This window comes from Limanda limanda, chromosome 3 (genome assembly GCF_963576545.1).
Source record: "Limanda limanda chromosome 3, fLimLim1.1, whole genome shotgun sequence".
NCBI lineage: Eukaryota > Metazoa > Chordata > Actinopteri > Pleuronectiformes > Pleuronectidae > Limanda > Limanda limanda.
In genome coordinates, this window is record NC_083638.1 from 17,049,868 (window position 1) to 17,069,631 (window position 19,764).

Genomic DNA, 19,764 nt, shown 5'->3' on the forward strand with positions numbered 1-19,764 from the left:
TATGTTATTTCAATTTCTTTTCAAAATACGTGCCAAATTGTTACTGAGGGTGGGAAACTCATATTCCTATAGCTGAATACAATCAGCTATTTTAGATTAACAAGCAAACAAAGTCAAACTCGGGGGTTAAAGATCTGCTCATATTTTTCCAGGCGTGATTATATCAGGTCGTAATGTTCCACTGATACTTGCTTTGTGTTGTAGGAGTAATAACCATTTATCTTCCTGCAGCCTCTTAATCACCATGTCATTAGGTTGTTTTACTTTTCCATATCCGTGCAAGTGTCCACACATTTCCATTTATGGTAAATGAAATTAGATGTGGGCATGCAGCCAGTTCTGGGCATATAGCCAACCAATACACCTTAGGAGCTGGATTGGGTTGAACATATCTTGGGGTAAAAAAAAAAAATATATATATATATATATATTTGATCCAAAACAAAGTAAACCAGCTTTCAAAGAAATAATTTACGACGGCTGTTTGTATTCAAAGGCACGAGAGGCCACATTAGTCTCAGTACATAAGTTGTCTTAAATACAAATACAAACACATGTTTCCTCCTCTTCACCCTACTTGTGATAAATCATTGAATAACCTACTTTCCCCAAGTTTTGATATGTATTTAGAGTCAATGTTCCAACATTTATGATCAACGTTCCGACATATTACATAATTATCAATTTTTTAAGAAATAAAAGCAAATTTTGTCAGAATACCTTTAGCCCCTTTTCCACTCGTCAAAAACCAGCCAACTAAAATCTGGCTTGTTTCTGCTATCGGAATAAATAGAATCAGCATTTACTCTAGGGTCATCGACTCTGCAGTAGACACAGGTTTTTATCGGCTCTGATCGGCAGTGAAGGAAACACGACACCCGGGTGAACCCACTAATTTGGCAAGACAGCGAGAAGAGAGAGCGCCTCAGTTTCCGTGAAGCTCATGACGTCGAACAGGACTCACTGGGATATCGAATAAAGGCAAACCCATTCTTACAGTTTTTACCAAAGATATTATTGCTTTCCCACACACACAAACTCATCACACACACATGTATATATATATACACACAATACTGGGTGATCTTGCAGCTCCATGAAATCTACACTCGTGCATCTTGGCAAATTGTTCGCTCTTTATTATCGTCCTCCGTCATTGTTCTCACTCAAATTATATTTCATTAATGTCTTCTATTTTAGGAGCAAATAGTTCTCTTCTTTTTTTCACCTTTAATCAATGATGATGTAATATATTTCTTATAAACTAATGACGAATGTTCCATCGAGAATGATTACTCGAAATTGTGAAAGAAACAGATCTACCCACAAATTTCCGCAAACATTCTGAAATAAATTGAGTTTGCTATGTAATATTAGAGTTAAAAAATAAAAGACAGTTATGATGTTAATCCCATCCAATTGTTGTCTTCTCTGTCTTTTCTCTTTTTTGCACCGCTCTTAATAGAGCTATTGCTGTGTTATTCCACCCACGGAGAGAAGGATCCATTAGCTGTGTTTCTGCCTCTGATCCCAGCTACTTAAAGACCTGACAGTGAGCTCAATCTAATGCATTAGGTCAGCCACTTCACTGTAACACCTTAGTACACCCACAGCATGCCATTATCAGGTTATGCATGCAGCAGATGTGTGTGTGTGTGTGAACTCTTGATGTATACTGTCTGTGTGATGAGCAGTGTGTGTATATGTGGATGTGTGTTTGATAGATGTCTCCGGTACAGAGCCATTACCTGCTGAGTAAATCAGGTATAATAAGCACATAATATACACATAGACCGATCCTCACCACTTTAGACCAATATAAAGGATTTACTGGACATGGCTTCATTTGTTAACTGCTTTATTACACTGACTATAAAATATATTAAAATGCTGATCTATTACAAATGTTGCTGTAAAATCTAATCTCACACTGTACGAGTAGATAAACTGAGTTGTTAATCATACATTCTTATCACTATACCCTTATTTCTCAGTTTTTCTTAAATAAACTGCACTTTCTTCTACTAATCAACACGTGATTATGCTTCAATTGTGTCAGTGCCTCATTATAATCGACCAAAGTTTCTGACGGAAAGTCTTCTGAATGACGAGCAGTCTAGATTATCTGATCGATCCTTGTACCAGCCTTTACACTGATGACAAACAATGCACGATGAGGCCTAAAATCGGTCTGACACAAAAATGAGTCACACGACTCAGAAATTGAATCAAAATCGGTCTCAAATCGCACAGTGTTGTAGGTAATAGAGGCACAGATGCTTCCCTACACCAGCACTACGTGGTGTGACATCACTACACTGAGACATACTCTTCCTCCTCTCACCTGACACATGATGTTCAGATTCGATGTCTCCTCACTACTACAAATTCAATCGCTACCCGGTTGAGACGGTGGTTTCTATTGACAGAGCTCTGGTGACTCCTGCCCAGGCTGCCAAAAAATTTGGTATAACTCCATTTATTGTGCCAGTACCACATGGCCGCCACAGCCTGAATCCCGGCAAGTTAGTGCTCGGCAACATGGCCGGACTCAAATCCTTCTTTCCCCGTGAGGCACCATGCCACTAATGAGTGTTCAATTTCCTTTCCTCAGTGCCATGTCTGGCTGTTTCTGTTTCAGTCGCTCCCTCCAACTTTTCACCCTGTCTTGCCAGTCATGAAACATCCTTCTCCCTCCTTGTACAACAGCAGGTATCTTTCAATGCAGACTAAATAATGTTTTTCTATAAATAAATTCCCCTCCCACTGAACAATGTCCTCTCCTCTAATTCACCTTCCCTTAAACTTACTTTTACAGTGCTGATGTGAGGGCAACATTCTAAGAATGAACTCTTTAGTTATGGCGGAGAGATTTAGAAAGTTTAGGTTTATTTACCAAAGCACTCATGACATATTCTCATTAGCAGCATCCTTACATACTGCCTGAAATAGTTGGAAGGAAATCAGAAACAGTAGATAAAAAAAAACAGGATGTAGAAGCAGGGTGTTGTATAACAGGACACGGCCTCTTTTAATGAAAGGGCAGCAAAGTGACCTTTAGGTTTAAGAAACCATCAAATCAAAGAAAGGTCACAGGTCTGGATTTCTCAAACAACAGCGTGTTTTGTTAAAGTTTTCACAGGTAAATCCTGCAACATTATACTTGCTTACTTCTTCTAAGATATCTGGTAAAAGTGTAGAATTATATAGTGGATTGTATGAAAAACAGTTCAGACCCAACTGATTGAAATAACATCCCTGCAGATCAATATGGACATATGGTAATAGGTAAAATATAACTACATAAGTAACAAGTAATAGTCACAATTATTTTAATATATATGTATTATCAAACAGTTGAGTGCAACATTGTAGAATGAATATTAGCAAACGTTATTTGTGTAAAATACCCAATTAACTGATTTTTAAAACCACCATTTCATGCAGTAAACTGTCCCATGTGACAATTTAAGTACATTATTAGATTGTTAATACAAATAAAGTTTTGCTATATATACAGTCAGCTCACATTGTCCATCACATACAGGTGGGGCCCCTACCAAGGGTCATTGGGATACATTTAAGTGGTCATGTGATATTAATAATAGTTTTCTTAAAGATCCAGTGTGTAAGATTTAGGTGAAGTGTGTAATCATTTAAATTGTACAATCATTGTTTGCTTTACCCCAAAATGGGCCCTTTGTATTTAAATACGTAATATTTTTATGCGGGAGCAGGTCCTTTCTAATAGGGGCAGCCATGTTTTTTACAGTAGCCCAGACTCGACAAACTCAACAGCGAGTTTTCATGATGACTAAGGCTGCAACAGTTTCTCTTTTATGTTTGGTGAGGTGAGGGGTATTCAACTGCAACATGAAACTTCACCACTAGATGACACTAAATTCTTCACACTGAACCTTTAATTTTAAAATCCTAATCTAAGTAATGAGTTATAATATCTGTGCAAAGTAACACTGATATATATAACTTTAAAGTAAAAGTAACTTAATATTCTACTCAAATAGAGTTTGTGAGTAGCTACTTTTCACTACTGGGTCTATCTCATTACAAACACATAAATTATTAATTTAATTTCATTCATGTATTTTTTAACAGAAGCTGGAAATATATCAGTTCGTACCGGAGCGTCTGATTCATGCTTTCATTGATTGTGCATTTAAATGTATCTACAGTGATTTTATATGCATAGATGTGCTCAGTTACCACAGTAACTAACTGTGTGCATTATCACACAGCATAATATGTTACATGGCAGCAACTACATAGTCAAATGCATTGGGCCCTTTTAACACCCACTTAAGCTCATCTTCATCCATATAAACATTTACACATTGCTCATATAGCACACGCATAATTATGTAGAATGTAGCAGAAGAGAAAAACCCAGCTCATGTAATATGCATACAGTGTGTGTTCGCAGGGAGAGACAAGTTCATAATGCTGAAGAGCAAGAACTTTCGAAGTAGGTGGAATGTGCTTTCTTCATGAGTGGACACACTGACACACACACGCATGCGAACGAGTTTGTTTGGTCTACAAAGTGTGTGGGAGACGGTGACACAAAATAAATGAGGTTGACTAAATGCAAATGCACGCACACACACACACACACACACACACACACACACACATACACAATACCCTGGACCTAAAGACAAACATTGGATCAATGAGGTGTTGAGGTGTGACTCAGAGGAATTCAGCTGCTCGTACTGCAGGTAAAAGTCTGTCTCTCTACCTCAGCTTCTCTCTGCTTCCCTCACTATAGGTCAGTGAATATAATATGTGTTAGTGTGCGTGCGACCGTTTGAGTGCATGCAAGCGTGTGTGCGTGTGTGTGTGATATAGACAGGGAGAGAGGGAAGGGGAGAGTGAGGAAGATAAATAGCATGTAAAGGGAGGACCAACAGAAGGAGACAGTGAAATTGACAGACGTGAGTGACTGACGTATTTGAAAAGTCAGGGAGGTGGTAGTTGATGGGCCGATATAGAAGTCCATCCACCTCTCTTTGACATGTGTGTGTGTGTGTGTGTGTGTGTGTGTGCGTGTGTGTGTGTATGTGTGTGGTGTTTATGTCTATATATATGGGTGAAGACATGGCATTATGTTTGAGCTTATAAACAGATTTAGGTTATAGCTTAGGGTTTGGCATTTAGTTGTGATGTTTGAAATAAGGGAAAGGGGCTCGGGATCGCATTATGTCAATGTGTGTCCTCACAAAGATGCAAGTTTGTGTGCCTGTGTATTTATCCTTGGGGACAAGTTCCAGACGATAGACCAGTTAACTGGGGACAGCTTGTCCTATGGGGACAAAATAGGTGGCCCAAAGAAAACAGAAGCTTTCAGAAATTCAGCCACACTGTTTTTATCTTTGATTTGTCAATTAAAAGACAACAAAACAAAGAATGTGTGAAAGTGAGTGAGAAAAGGGGAGAGGCCATGAAAGATAAAAACAGGGACGTGTGAGAGAGAGAGAGAGAGAGAGAGAGAGAGAGAGAGAGAGAGACATTTGGATTGACAGCTTGAGAGGAGGATCTTCAAACATTAAAGAGTGTTAGGTTAATTTTTCTATTATCCTCTATTAATGGATCTTATTCATGATTGACCCGGCAGCTCACTGATGTTCTGTGTGTGAACATCATCTGCATGTGGATGTGTGCAGTATGTGTGTGTGTGCACGCATGAGTATCATTGCCGTCCCCTCTTTGAGGCCTGGTGTGTATCTGCATAGTTGGGGTTGCTTATGTACATAAATTATTCATATATTTGATTTAATGTACAACTATAATTCATCATGAATATTTTTAATTTCTCATATATATGATAATGGGGATGTGTGTTTGCAGGGGGTGTGTTTGCGTAGCCGTGCGTGACTGTGTCTCAGTGGAGACAAAACCTGAGTGTGTAGCTATGATCTGAAGCCAGGTCAGGTGCTGGCTGCACAACTTCAGTGAGACACACACACAACTTCACAGCTGCAGGCAGAAGGCAGCACAACATATAGAGATGAGGAGCAAAGACTGAGCAATGGGAGGATGAAGGTGTGAAGAGAGAGAGAAAAGAAAAGAGACAGGGCGGCTGTGACTCAGGAGTTATAGAGAATAAAATTGTGAGGGATTAAAATGTATTGTTCGATTACTACTTCACTCTTTATTTGAAGGTCTCTGTCATTATTTGTTTCTGAACTGCAGCGTACCTGCCAAGGTTCAGATGTTTCATTACAGGTTTCTTAAATTTGCATGGAATATTACTGTAAAATTCAGTAATTCTGAATCAATGCAAGATTTCATTATCTCCTCTTAACCCATAAAAACCAGATGCAACATATGCATGTATATACCTTATAGACTGGGTGCCATGTCTGGCTGCTGATCATTTAGAATGGGATGAGTCATTCATGATTAACTGAAATACTTGCAAAAAAGCCTAAATGCATAATGGGAAATGTAGTTTGTTAATTTGTTGATGCTCTACAAAAGATAATGTATAATAGGGTTTCAGACAATGGCTGACAATTGAAGCCAGGGCAGCCATTTTGAAGCAGATTACAGCAGAGTTTCATTGATGATAACAATGACGAATATAAAAATGAAGGATATTCAGACACATGATGTTCCTGACAAAGTCTCAGACTGTAAGAGACATTTGTAGTAGCAGGAGGAAGAAGATTGGGAAGTCGGAGAGTTCTATAGTTGTTGTTCTTTTATGTTCAAGGTTTAGGGTATTGGCAAAGATTTACAATGAAAGAAAAATGTTAAAGATTTATCTTCTGTTCTTTTTTATCTCTCTATCTGCTTCAGAGGTTAACAAATAAAAGATTTTGTAAACATTAGCAATTCTGTCAGCTCCTCCTTATTTTCAAAATGACCATAAGGCTGCATACATCTGTTCCTCTTATTCGCAACATGGAAACAATATCATGTTTTAATCATCTTACACAAATAGAAGTCTACTCATTAAAGAAATGTGGGAGTGGAAATTGTGGTGTGAGGAAAAAGGGGTGAAAGGACGGCTTGATGAAACCAGGAGGGCCTGTGAACTCCGTCAATTCCTACACAGAGAGACATCCTGCACGGAGGATGAAACTAAATTAAGACGTGTAAACAGGAATTTCACAGCCTGGCAATGAGTGATGGAGCAAAGTGTGTAGCCTGACACATGCAAACACACACACACACACACACACACACACACACACACACACACACACACACACAGGAATGGACAAACACTATAAATGCAGGTATAAATAAATGCATGTATCTATACATTTATTTTACTTAACAAACTGGATATAAAACACAGACACTTGCACAAAACAATAAAACGAATGGACGCACTTAATGTCTGTGCTCAGATCTAAAGTACAGAGCACTGCTCCACATGAACTGATCCGAGTCCTCTTGTATTCCCCCGTGTGCCTGCGCGCCCCAAACCCCACCCCCCCCGAGAACTCCACATCATTTTGCATGTGCTAAAAAGGTAGAGTGTCAAGGTGTTAAGAGGGTGAGCTGGAGAAAGTGTTGCAGAAATAGATGGGTTGTGAAATTGAGATGGAATTACATTTGAATGTTCTCGTACTCCATTTAATAGTCGAGAGTACCTGTGAGATTTGCTGTTTTCCTTTCATTTGCATCTTGTTCCTCTCGTTTGCACCGTTTTCCCTTCTTTCACTCTCTCACTCTTACCTCCTGCGTTTTGTTCCTTTCTGTCTCTTTTCGGTCACTCTCTAATTCACACGTAAGAACATGCAGGTAAAACTCCTTGAAATTAAATTAAAGTTAAACAGCATTTCAGACGTCCAAACTTGCCACTTAATGCAACTCATTATTTTAACACTGTCAGCATAACAGCTTGCAGCAAAAATGTATCGGTGCTATTTCAGCTGCCACGCTTCACCTAACGTTAAATGCCATTAAGCCTGCACTTAAAGCACAGTAGCTAAGAGAAGGAAAAATGGAAGCAACGCATACTCGGGGATAGGAAATAATGTGGAAGGAGATGGGAAGAGACTGGGAGAGGAAATGTTGCGAGTGAAACGAGGGTACCAGCAGAGAGATAGAGGACAAAAGACTAAAGAAGAGGGAACGAGGGAGAGGCGGAGTGAGAGTTTTAGGGAGCTTAGGCATGCAATCTAATGTGCATCTTAGGGAGGCCAGTGCTCATTTTGTATCTCCCTGAAGAGTCTTTCTTAATAAGGTAAGCAGCCAAGTCTTTAAAGTAGGAGGGAAATTAGCTATTCATCTGCACAAAAGCAAGCTGGCAGAGCCTTTATTCCTGCTCTCTCAGTTGCTCTCTCTCTCTCTCTCTCTCTCTGTCACACACACACAAACACACACACGCACACTCTCTCTGTTTTACTCTCTCATCCGCACTCGTATTTCAAAGCTCTCTCTCTCTCTCTCTCTCTCTCTCTCTCTCTCTCTCTCTCTCTCTCTCTCTCTCTCTCTCTCTCTCTCTCTCTCTCTCTCTCTCTCTCTCTCTCTCTCTCTCTCTCTCTCTCTCTCTCTCTCTCTCTCTCTCTCTCTCTCTCTCTCTCTCTCTCTCTCTCTCTCTCTCTCTCTCTCTCTCTCTCTCTCTCTCTCTCTCTCTCACACACACACACACTCACATACACACACCAACCCCCAGCCAGTTGTGTATAATTCACTGTTTTCCTTTCTGTCCTCTCACATAAGACTTTCTGCATTGTAGTCTGCTTTGATAACTACGATACTTGAAGGCAGCAGAGGTTTATGAGGTTATTCCAGTGTGTGGTTATTCTAAATGGATATTTGTGAGTGCCAGACTAATGTAACACCAATCAAAGGGTTGTGAAGTCACATCAATGCAAAGTCAATCTTCTTAGAGAAAGATAAGACTTGGAAATCTTCTTAAAATTGTACTTCCTTAACTGTCTCTAGAACAAAATTCTGGCAACGGAGGCCCGGTCTTTTTACCTCATGTTTACAGCACATTATTGTCACTTGTCTGGTACTGACAGTTCAAATCCGTCTCTGACAGTAAGTGGGAAGTTTGAGATGACGTTAAGTTGAGTTCTGAGAACATAGACGCTGTGCTCTCATGGGTCGCTTCAGATCTGACTGTGTTTGATGGGACTGGGTGATGTGACCTGACAATTGAAGGAAACGTGATGGCTCTTCTCTGGAAGTATGAGACTCCACAATATATCAATATATCAAGTGAAAAGGATGGCAAATTGAAAAAAGGCAGAACGCGAGAGCTGAGAAAATACCCGTGTTAAGTGTTGAAGAGAAGAGAAGAGAAAAGGTTGTTGTTCATTCAGACTTTCACAAAGGTCCTGAAGACATAGCCTGCACACTACACAACAAGCCAAAACCGTTTTCTAGAGTTTGCCATTCACATGTGAGGAACACAGCAGGGGATTCTCTGGTTAGCCACCTTCAAGAAACAGAAATATCTCTGAAACTTTCAGATGAGGGGTGGCTTCTGGGTACGAAGGGGGCAGGATATCACGTAGAAATGCCACTGCAGAGATCACTTGTTTCTTTTCACAGCACATCAACACCGGTATCGGCCCTTATCGCCAAAAGCTCCAAGTTGACAGCTTCCTCAGCGTCTTCCACGTCCATGGCATCTCAATCTGAGATATTTGCATTCTTTTTAGTTTTTCAGCTTTGTGTCCTTCATGTGTTGGGAAAAAAAACACACGGCCACTTGCTTGCGGTGAATCCTCTGAATTATCTTCCACTGTGTTCTCACAAAGGCTCACTCAGACGTTATTCAGAGATTTTACAAGAGAGGCTTGCAGGAAACACTCTGCACAAATGTCCTCAGCACCTGACTCTGACATTTTCGTTCACGTACAAATTTCAGCCCCTCAGGAGTTCAGTGCATGTCAGAGAGCAGCTTCAATTGCATAAGTGTGTTTTTGTTTGGTGACCAAAGTTTACCGTGGTCTAATCCCGGTTAATCAGTGTCAGTCTCACGAGTGTTCTGTAAACACATTTAGAGAGTCCCTTTGTAAACCTTGTACCCGCCTGATGTCGAGATTCAGAGCACGACCACAGCACACTCAGGTTTGTGTGTGTGAGCGCATGTAAATATGTGCAGTTCTGTGCAAGTATTTGTGATGGAGTACTTTACCTTTCGGATATTAATCCAGTAGCCGATGATACGGTCCGTGGCCTCGGGATCTCTCTGTGTCCACTGCAGGTTGTAGGAATAGTTGTTAGCTTTCAGAATCCGGACTGGGTTGGGCGTGTCAAAGTAAAATTCTGCATCATACGGTTGAGCTGTGGAATAGGTTTGAGAGGGAGAACAAAACATCACAGGTAAATTCTAGGCTCGAGAAGATAATAACTGTAAAATACAAATCAAATGTCTTTTCACTCACCAGAGACATTAAATGTGCATGTCGATGTTCCTACAGTATTGCTGACACGGCACTCATAAGATCCATTGTTGGTAGGTTCCAGCTTGAACTTCCACTCTGGCGTCTCCTTCAGGTCCGGCATGGGCATGCGGACGAAATCGCCGTTACGGTACCAGCGGATGTCTGTCAGACGCGGCGGATTGGATCGCAGCACCGCACACCTCAGAGTCACCATCTGATAGTTCCGGTAGCGCACGTCCTGGAAGACTGGGTCCAATATGGGCGGATCTGCGGGGAAAACAGAAGTCAAGATATTAGGGATACTTACTTAGTGATTAAGCATGGCGGTGAGGTGCATCCATGTAAAAACTCCATTATCCATAATCAGTTTCTATTTTCAAACTTATCTCCATGAATAAGGGAAAGAGGGAGAAAAAACTGAAGCAGATAAGCCTGAGAGGGAATCGTAAAAAGGGACATAAATCACCATCATACAAGTCTTATTCCATCTGCCTTGTCATCTTTTTGTTCTCTGCGGCACAGATTCCCTCACATCATCAGAAATCACTGGCTTCCACAAACCCTCCGACACAGAACAACTGTTGTTGCCTCGAGAGATCGGCCGTTTCTACAAGGCACGCAGCCGTCCCCACCGCCATAACCAGTCCTAACCAGCTCTAATTAACCTTTCAGTAGCGGCGTGTGTTTCGGAGGTTAATGACTGACTAGCTGCTGTTACCCTGAGATCAGCCATGACACAACACTGCCAAATTACTCTGTCACAAATCACCAGCCGGCAACATCACCCCCGGCTAATCATGGAGATAGTATACAAGATGCTAATGGTGTTGCTGTGGTAATGGTGATAGGATCTGGTGTTAAAGCCCCCAGAGGTGAGGCAGTATGACTCCAGTTCCCTATATGAATCAAGTATATCAGACACAGATGTGTAATTATATTCTAATATATGTTACGTCTGTAATTTAGACAGATAGGGCTGCAGGGGGAGCTGCAGTAAGGTGGAGAGAAGAAAACAAAGAAAAGGATAAGAAAAGCAGAAAATGAGACTGAAACAGACAGATGCTTTTTCTGTGTTTGAGACAATGTAGAGATCCATCCATCCATTATCTATTTCACTTTTGGGGAGACATTCACACCTTAATGTCAATTTAGAGTTGACAATGCAGATACATTTGGGCAGGAGAGAAGAAAATAATGACAGACAGATGTTCATCAGGGAACGTAACAAAAAAATTATCATTTCATTCTGATAAAATGCTGATATGTGATACGTTGTTTGTCACTAACTGACCAGTTTGTCTGCACTTGCAAGATTTTCCAGGATTACCAACTACAGCGTTTAAGTCACTTAAAACCTACCAACCTCACTATTACTACCAGAACTGTTTCAGCCTTTAAAATCATATGTTCCTAATTAAAATGCATCCAAAGCTTGTTGGGAATCACAGTTTACCATTCTGTGCTTACGCTTCAGTCAGAGGAAAATAAGTACGCAACTGCATGCTACAAAGACAGGAAACAACCAAAACGTTTAACTTCTCAGCTCCTGTCTTCTGTATGTTTTTAGTGAAGACTCTCAGCATGTGGATGCAACAACAAACTTTTTCCTTCTTTCTTGCTCATTTCAAGTAAAGCAGTTGTTTGCTGCTGGTTGCCCAGTCGGTATGTAATTTCAGCTCTTGTGCTGCAGCTTCCTGCAGCCACAGCAGTGTCATGTGAAGAGGCTGAGGGATGGTTGGGCAGTCAAAGGTCATACTGTAAGCCTATGGACTGATTAGTGTATGGTCACATACCACGCTTACGCTTATAGACACACATGTGCATACTGATGGCTACCTGACTTTGGAAACACGTGGCAAGGGTACAGGGGGGGAAATAAACCAACTGTGGAGCAGGGGTGATAGGAGTATTAAGGAGGGAGGGGAGAGAGGAGCAGTGTTGTGGGCTGGTTTGTGAGCAGTTTATGAATCATTCAATATTTAGTAGAATGTGGTTACTACATTCCCTCGCATAACCGTATGTATGTTTAACAATTATAGAAGTTACTAAGCAGTTGGTTTCCCTTTTCTAGTCACTGGGTTACTTCAGTTTCTAACTAAACTTTTATTTTTTTATTTTCTGCACTGCGATGTGTCATAGTCAGACGACCGTAATCCATGTAAACACACCATCGCTATCTGTCTTATTGAATGCAAAATGGATTCCATGCAGGAATGCAACACTGACCAAGCCAAACATTTACAGTACACAAAAAGAAAATCAATTTACATGAGACGTGGGGAGTGAGGGAGGTAGGGTGCGTGAATGGGGGAGAAGGAAACCACAATGAGGAAGACGAATGGCGGTGAAAGTGTGGCGCGAAAGTGAGAGAAGTCGATGATTGAGTAAGGAAGGTGGGGGGAGGACAGGAGAATGCAGGATGCAGAAAGGCAATGACAAGACAGAGAGAGGTCCTCTCTTATGGCCAGCAGTTAGCTGATTGATGATGATGAGAATGGCAATGGGGAGGAACAGCCACCTCTCACTGGGAGGGAAGAGTGCGCAAGGGAAGAGAGGGAGACAACAGGGAAAAAAAAAAGAAGACAGAAGTGGCAAGAAATCTGCGTATCCACTTCATTATATCTGCCATAAAAAAGGATGGCATCCTTCCCTCACATCGATCAATGACGCTTAATGGAAGGAGGCAAAACCAACCCAATAAATACATTATTTAAGTAAAATGGGGCATCAGGAAGGGCGGTGAGTGAGGAAGGATCTGTTTCCTCACACTTTTCTTGGATGTAAATAAACATAAATATCACACTTTCTTTTCATGATGTTTCTACCAACATGCGCCATTTTGCCTCACTTCTCTCCTCCTAATCAAACAAGTGTTTTCTTGCCCTCGTCCCTCTTTCCACCACCACTAACCCCCGCTTTGCTGTTCTTTTAACCCTGTTTCTCTCTCTCTCTTTTAGTCCTGCTCATGAATCTGTCTCATCTTTCTGTTTCTTCCTCTGTCCAGAGTGGGGTGGCCACCTGCACTATTAATCACAGCCGGCCAGCGAGGACAGCTGAGCTCACACAGTGTTACCCTGCGCACCCTGCCTGCATTAGCAAGCCCTCTAAATCCTTCTTGCGGAGAGGAGAGGAGAGGAGAGGAGAGGAGAGGAGAGGAGAGGAGAGGAGAGGAGAGGAGAGAGCGTTTTCAAGTTCCATTATTGGACCTTTGCAGAGAAAACAGAACTTGTATCTTAGTTCCAATTCCTAGTTCAAAGTTACTTAAATTAATTCTGCCCCTAATAAATAGTATTTCACTAAATACAATCATTCTAACAGATTTCTTCTAGGTTACATCCATAAGTGCATTAATTTCTTCTAAAGAATAGAGATGTTTTGTCTTTTATTAATGGTGTTCAACATATGTTTTATACTGCCTGTCGGGTAACTTTCCTCATAACATCTTTGAGGTCCTGTTGAGGTCCTGTGACCACACTGGATTTAAGTGAGTAGGTTCTCTCTCTCTCAAAGTTTCTGAAAACTGTAGGATGCGTGGTATAAATCCAGTCCCCTCCCTCTTCTATTACTGAGTTTCTATTGGACGAAAGGATTTCAAGCTGGAATGAGCAGCCAAAAATCATGAGGATACATTTTAAAACAAACAAAGGGTTTATCTTAAATTGATGCCTGAGGTGTATTTTAGTTCTTCCCTGCTGAAACATTAGTTAAACTGGTGCAGGGAGGCGAACACAGATCCCTGCACCGAGGATGGTGCCATGGTTCAAAAAGCACTGACCCGTCCAGCTCACTCCCCACTGCACCTCATTATCTACACAGCTACGTATCTCATGTAAGAAGAACACATCTATGTGTTAACTGTGGTTTGACTCAGCCACGCTTCATCAGTTATCCCCATATTTAAACTTCCTTTGAATTGAATTTGACTCTTCTTTAAACAAAACCTCCTCTGTTTGCTCAGCAGGTCATTTCCAAGCAATTAATGAGTTAATGAACCTGTCCACATTAGGGGAGGAATCTGTTATTACCAGAGACTGTGTGCTGTAAGTTTCATCATGGAAATCATTAATCTCCCCTAATGAGTATGACTCTGGTTCATCCGGTGGAAATTTGACAATAGCAGGAAACTGTGACAAACTAGCTTCCTCTAACATTTCCTCATTTAATTTTCAGCTTTTTCTCCGAGTGATTCACCTGTTGCAGAGTCCCTCACCATTAACTGTCTAACTGGTGGTCACAGTTCATGTGTGTCCTCCGTCACTTCACATCCAGTATGGGCTTCATTATCATCCACAACATTGTCATTAACATTTCAGCCATTTTACACTGCTACCTCAGTTTTTGTATTTACATGTATGAGTAAGAAGTTTAGCTTCATTCCTGTAGCAAAGCATTTTGAACAACTGCTTCACATGACCTGCAATATTTGCTTCACATTCCTGTAATTGTGTCCATCCCCTGTCAGGCCACAACCACGAAAGTGTGTCCTTCAGGGTTGTGGCCTACCTGAATTGTGCAGATGACATATGACTGTTTAAGACCAATATCACCAAACAAAAAACATTTCATGATGCCAGACTGAGATTATTGATAAACATAAATACTTGTCTCTGCAAGAACTGTACCCGCTACATTATAAGAAGTTTTCAATCCTAGAAAAACTGCTCCGAAACCACAACAAACTTTCCAAACCAAGTCAATTCTCATTAAATTAGTTCACGATCACAGACAAAGAGATATACTTTGAAAAGAGAAACAACAGCAAGACAGCGAAAAAGTTAAACACTGATCAGGTACAAGACCTTTCTCAACCCACATGTGAAAGAAGAGAGTGAGAGAAAGATGTGTTTTTTTTCAAGTCTGAACTCAGTGTACCGAGCATCAGTCACTACTCTGTTCCTGACAGACAGGGAACAGTCCTCAGGGAAGGACGCCATGGTTTACGGTACAAACCCCATTAATTTACATGTTTTACAGCCCAGATACACAGATCGATTAATTAAACCACTCTTACCTGTCACTGGGAAACATGCAGAAAGTACATAATTAAAGTGTCATTCAAACACTTGTTCCATTCACTTAGCAACTCGGCACACTCTGCAACCACTCACATGCGCTCACTCACGCGAACTCCCAGCATGCAGTGAGAGGGGAGGAGAGGATGCTGCTCTGGGCCTGTATTTATCAACCGTGTCAGCATGGTAAATTGTTTCTAATGGGCCACACACTTTAAGACAAGTGCTTACTTTACTTCACCAACCTCTCCTTCAAATTCAATACAAATACTTCAGTGGCTTTAGTGTTTCTGTAAAATGTTTATTTCTACATCAACAGAAAAAAACTGTTCCCTTGCAGTTTTGCTTGAATGGCATCACATAAATGCCGCTATGACAACAATAATTGTGTTACATCTCAACACAACATGTGTCGTTGCGTTGTTTGTGTCCTCGTGTTTTTCTTTCATCTTGTACATATCATCTCTTTGATTGACAGTCCTTTTCATTTGGCCTTGCGCAAAGGGAGTGTGTGGAAAAGGCTGAAGTAAACACTGGATCAAACATTTACTGAAATTGAATCAAACACCAATGCAATGATCTACTGTCTTCTTCAACCAATACAGTACATTAGTCACTGCGGTTACATGTGTCCGATTGAAACCCGATTTCTGGCGTTGTCGGGTTTCAATCGAAGATCCATGTCATGTAACTCCACAAATCTAGATTTCTTGTGTCCGACTGAAGTCGGATAACCACCCCCAGATAAGTAGATCGGATTTGGCTGTATAACGGACAACGCGCGCATGTAACTCTGGAAGCTAGACAACAACTGGAGAAGACGTCTTTGCGCATGCTTGAGATCCTGCCCCCCCTCCTCCCTCCCTCCCTCCCTGGCCGTGACCCGGAAGTCGACACGTAGATAAAATGTCGCTGCCCGGTGCCGGCCGGCACTCGCCATTACCATTCTAATCAAATGCGCCGTTCGCTTTGCAGTACTCCTAGAGTAAACATGCACAACATCATGTAGAGGGACGTAGCTTCACCTTGCTCTCCGTTCGTCATCTTTCTCGCATGCTGAGTTGAAGGCTGTTGTTGTTTTTGTGTTGCTAGTGGTGACGAGGTCAAGCGGAAATGGCAGAATCACCACTAGCTGTAATGAAAACAGCGCCACCTATCGTAGCGGGGTATGAAACGCTTTCGGACAAGAGTCGGATTTCTCAGTGCCATGTACCCTGAGATAGAGCAGTTAACCCCCCATGGATAGAGAAACCCGATTTCGGCCGAAATCGGGTTTCTGCCATCATGTAAACGTAGTGAGTGACTCATCCCACAGCATTTTTAACACATAGGGGATTTTAAAGTTCATAGTGGATTTATCTTAATACAAATCGGATCTGGTTTTTTTTGTCTGTTTGTAAGTTATATGGATGTACTAGTCCAGTAATTTATCTTTACTTCCTGTTTTATTTTGGAATGCTTTTTAGATCCTGCCCTTGTTCCTCCTCCTGGTTGCTCTCCAACTGTCCAGCCCCTGCGGTTCCCACCTGTCCAACCTGTTAAACACTCACCTGCTTACCTATTTCCCTTGCAAGATTGCTGATAAGGTTTCCCTCATGTTTTCCGAGAGTGTAGTTTCATGTTTTTTTGACTCCTGCTTCAGTTTGTGGATTTTTCCTGATTTGTTTACTTTTTGGACTATTTGTCTCATCTTACTAAGATCCATGTGAGTTTCCCTGTAAGTGTGTCTGTACCAAAACTGATACAGGATGCACAAATAACAGAAGACAGACACAAATTCAGTTCAGAAAACCTCTGACGTGAGTGTTTGTGGCCTAAATTGTTCTGTAAAGATAATTGTCTGTAGGTTATTGCATTTGATATTGAACCAATGATTTGCATCTTATTCTATGGCTGCAGAGGCACTAACACGATGAAATACAGCAGGGGATCTCAATTCCCTGCTGCTATTATTCACAATTTTTATATATACTTAGCTGATTTAGCCCCCATGGTGAGCTAATGCAAACTGAGAATAACCAGTGGGGGTAGAAACTTGAAAGTATTGTATGTTCTTGTAATGGGTATTCATGTCTAACCTCCTGCTATTTTCTCCAGCAAAAGGTTGAGTTTTATTATGCTATAAAGTGTTATAGCAGCACTGTGTCATTTGTATCAATAAATGAGGAAGACTTGTGATTTCCCAAAGTGATCGTTTTCATTAAAATCTAAATCAAATTTGCAAGTAACATTATGTTTTCTCAGCGTATTTACATGGATGTAGATGTCCAATAATAAGAAGTGATGTGATGATAAAAGCATTGTAAAGACTAATCTCATGGGAAGGAGGAAAGTATTGAGATTATGTGTCACCTGACAGATCCTATTCTTTTCTCAAAGTCCAATCCCAGGGGTTTTGTGAGGACAAACTGACTGCAGTGTTCACAGAGGCTTTAGGACACAGACATCCATCCTCAGTTACTCAAAACCTTTCTTTTTAACATTCGTTACATGACCATACTTTTCCTTATTAATATTTATGGTATGTATTAATTAGCAAAAAGTGGTGTAGTATTTTCATGGATCCCTTACATCACCTGAGCAACAAAGTAAGACTTTGTCGCCTTTGGAATCAACACAAAGGGGATTTTGAAAGAACTGTAGACAAAAAACTAAAGTCTGTCACTGAAAGCTTTTTGTACTTTAGTTAAAATGGTGTCTAAACACAATATTGTCATTCTAGTATTAGACAACATACAGCTTTACTGGTATTTGAGATAAATAAATCTGGACAGCAAAGTTCTCTCAGTGTGTGACCCTGCTTGATCTAAAGGATGTTGTTGGAATTTGTGAGTTGTCGAGTTCCTAGGTGAAATTAATCGGATCAACACTTACACTGCACGTTGAGCTGGACCTGCGCCTCTCTGCGCTTGATGTTAAGCCCGTTGTACGGAGCAGTCTGGCACCGGTACGCCCCCATCATGTCCCGGCTGACATTCTTGAGCCTCAAGCGGCCGTCAGCGGTCTCAACAACAGTCTTCTCAGCTGGCATTAATAGGTCCTTTTCTGTCCGTGACCAGAGTATAGGCGGACGTGGTTTGCCATCGACTATCAGACACACCAGCTCAGCAGTGCCTCCCTCTCGCACGTTGATCACCTGACCTCCTGGCGGCACTGACAGCACAGGAGGAGAGACTGGAAGAGAATGGAAGAAAAAAAGGGGTAAAGAAATAGTGAGAAAATGTTAAGCTTTAATCTGTTGCTTCTAGATAAATTGAAACAGACATGAATAACGTATCGGAAAGGTCGAAATTTCTAATGTAAAACAATGACACGTTATAAATACATAATACAAATATTTTACATATACATTTTGTATGCAAATGAAAGCAGATTGGTTTTCTGAGGGAAAAGTGTAACTTTTCTAAATGGCTTAGGTAGATGATTCAATGCTTAAGTGCACAGCAAAATAAGTATGAAAAATAAAGACATGTATACATGTCTTTATATGGCAAAACGGTGGACATGGTGTTAAAATGACAGATTGTGTGAACACAGAAAGCTTTAGGACACAAAGCTTTCTGTTCACAGACTGAGAATAAAAATAAATGTTTCACTGTTTCAATAAAAAAAGACAATAAACATGCATGGCAGCAAGTCAATGAAGAAAAAACATTTTTTTGTGAAGGTGAATTTTCCATAAAACAACTCAACACTGTGGGAATCGGGATACAGTCTAGTTGAATAGAGAATTCCCAGTTTGTAACCTCAGACATCTGACTGACTTCGAACCAGTGCAGATTTCACCAAAATTCACTTTAAATTAAATCGGCAGTTAAATATATGAATTTATTGTAATCCTACAAGGGTATTTGGATTTAAAATGTATTGCCTAATTGAAGCAATTATATTTTATCTTATCACTTTAAAGAAATGGTCTCAGTCTGACGGAGATATGGACGGGAAAAAAACAAAAATCCTACCACTGTTCTGAGAGATGTTGACATCCACACGGAGCTCCGGGACCCTGCTGCCGGGGAAATTTGCCACACAGCTGTAAGTGGCCAAGTCTCTGAACTTCATGTCCACGATCTCCAAGCTGCTGGTGCCAGGTGCCATGTCAGGGTCACTGCGCAGCAAGATCAGGCTGTCCGAGTTAAAGACAGGTGCAGCGTTCTTGTACCAGGTGTAGTTGACCTTGTCCTGCGGGGTGGCATCAACGTGACACGACAGCTTGAGGTCCCGCCCCATTTGGATGCTCTCACTGTCCTTGTTGGAGTCGGGTGTAATTTGAAAGGTCAGGTTGCTCATCGCTGTGTGTGGTGGTAGAAACAGGCAGATGAGAGAAGAAGGGTTAAACGGATCGTACGGTGTGAGGGACTGGCTATGGGGAG

The 19,764-nt window shown here is 41.1% G+C and overlaps 1 protein-coding gene across 1 annotated transcript in view; it reads right to left on the minus strand.

Moving 5' to 3' along the window:
- The window catches only part of LOC132998627 (MAM domain-containing glycosylphosphatidylinositol anchor protein 1), a 179,111-nt gene that overhangs the window by 23,944 nt on the left and 135,403 nt on the right, over positions 1-19,764 (minus strand). The window contains exons 8-11 of the mRNA XM_061068356.1: positions 19,354-19,683; positions 18,266-18,565; positions 10,380-10,646; positions 10,130-10,278 (exon numbers count right to left, since the gene is read on the minus strand). Of these exons, the coding sequence (XP_060924339.1) occupies positions 10,130-10,278; positions 10,380-10,646; positions 18,266-18,565; positions 19,354-19,683 (1,046 nt within the window). The remainder of the gene's footprint in view (positions 1-10,129; positions 10,279-10,379; positions 10,647-18,265; positions 18,566-19,353; positions 19,684-19,764) is intronic.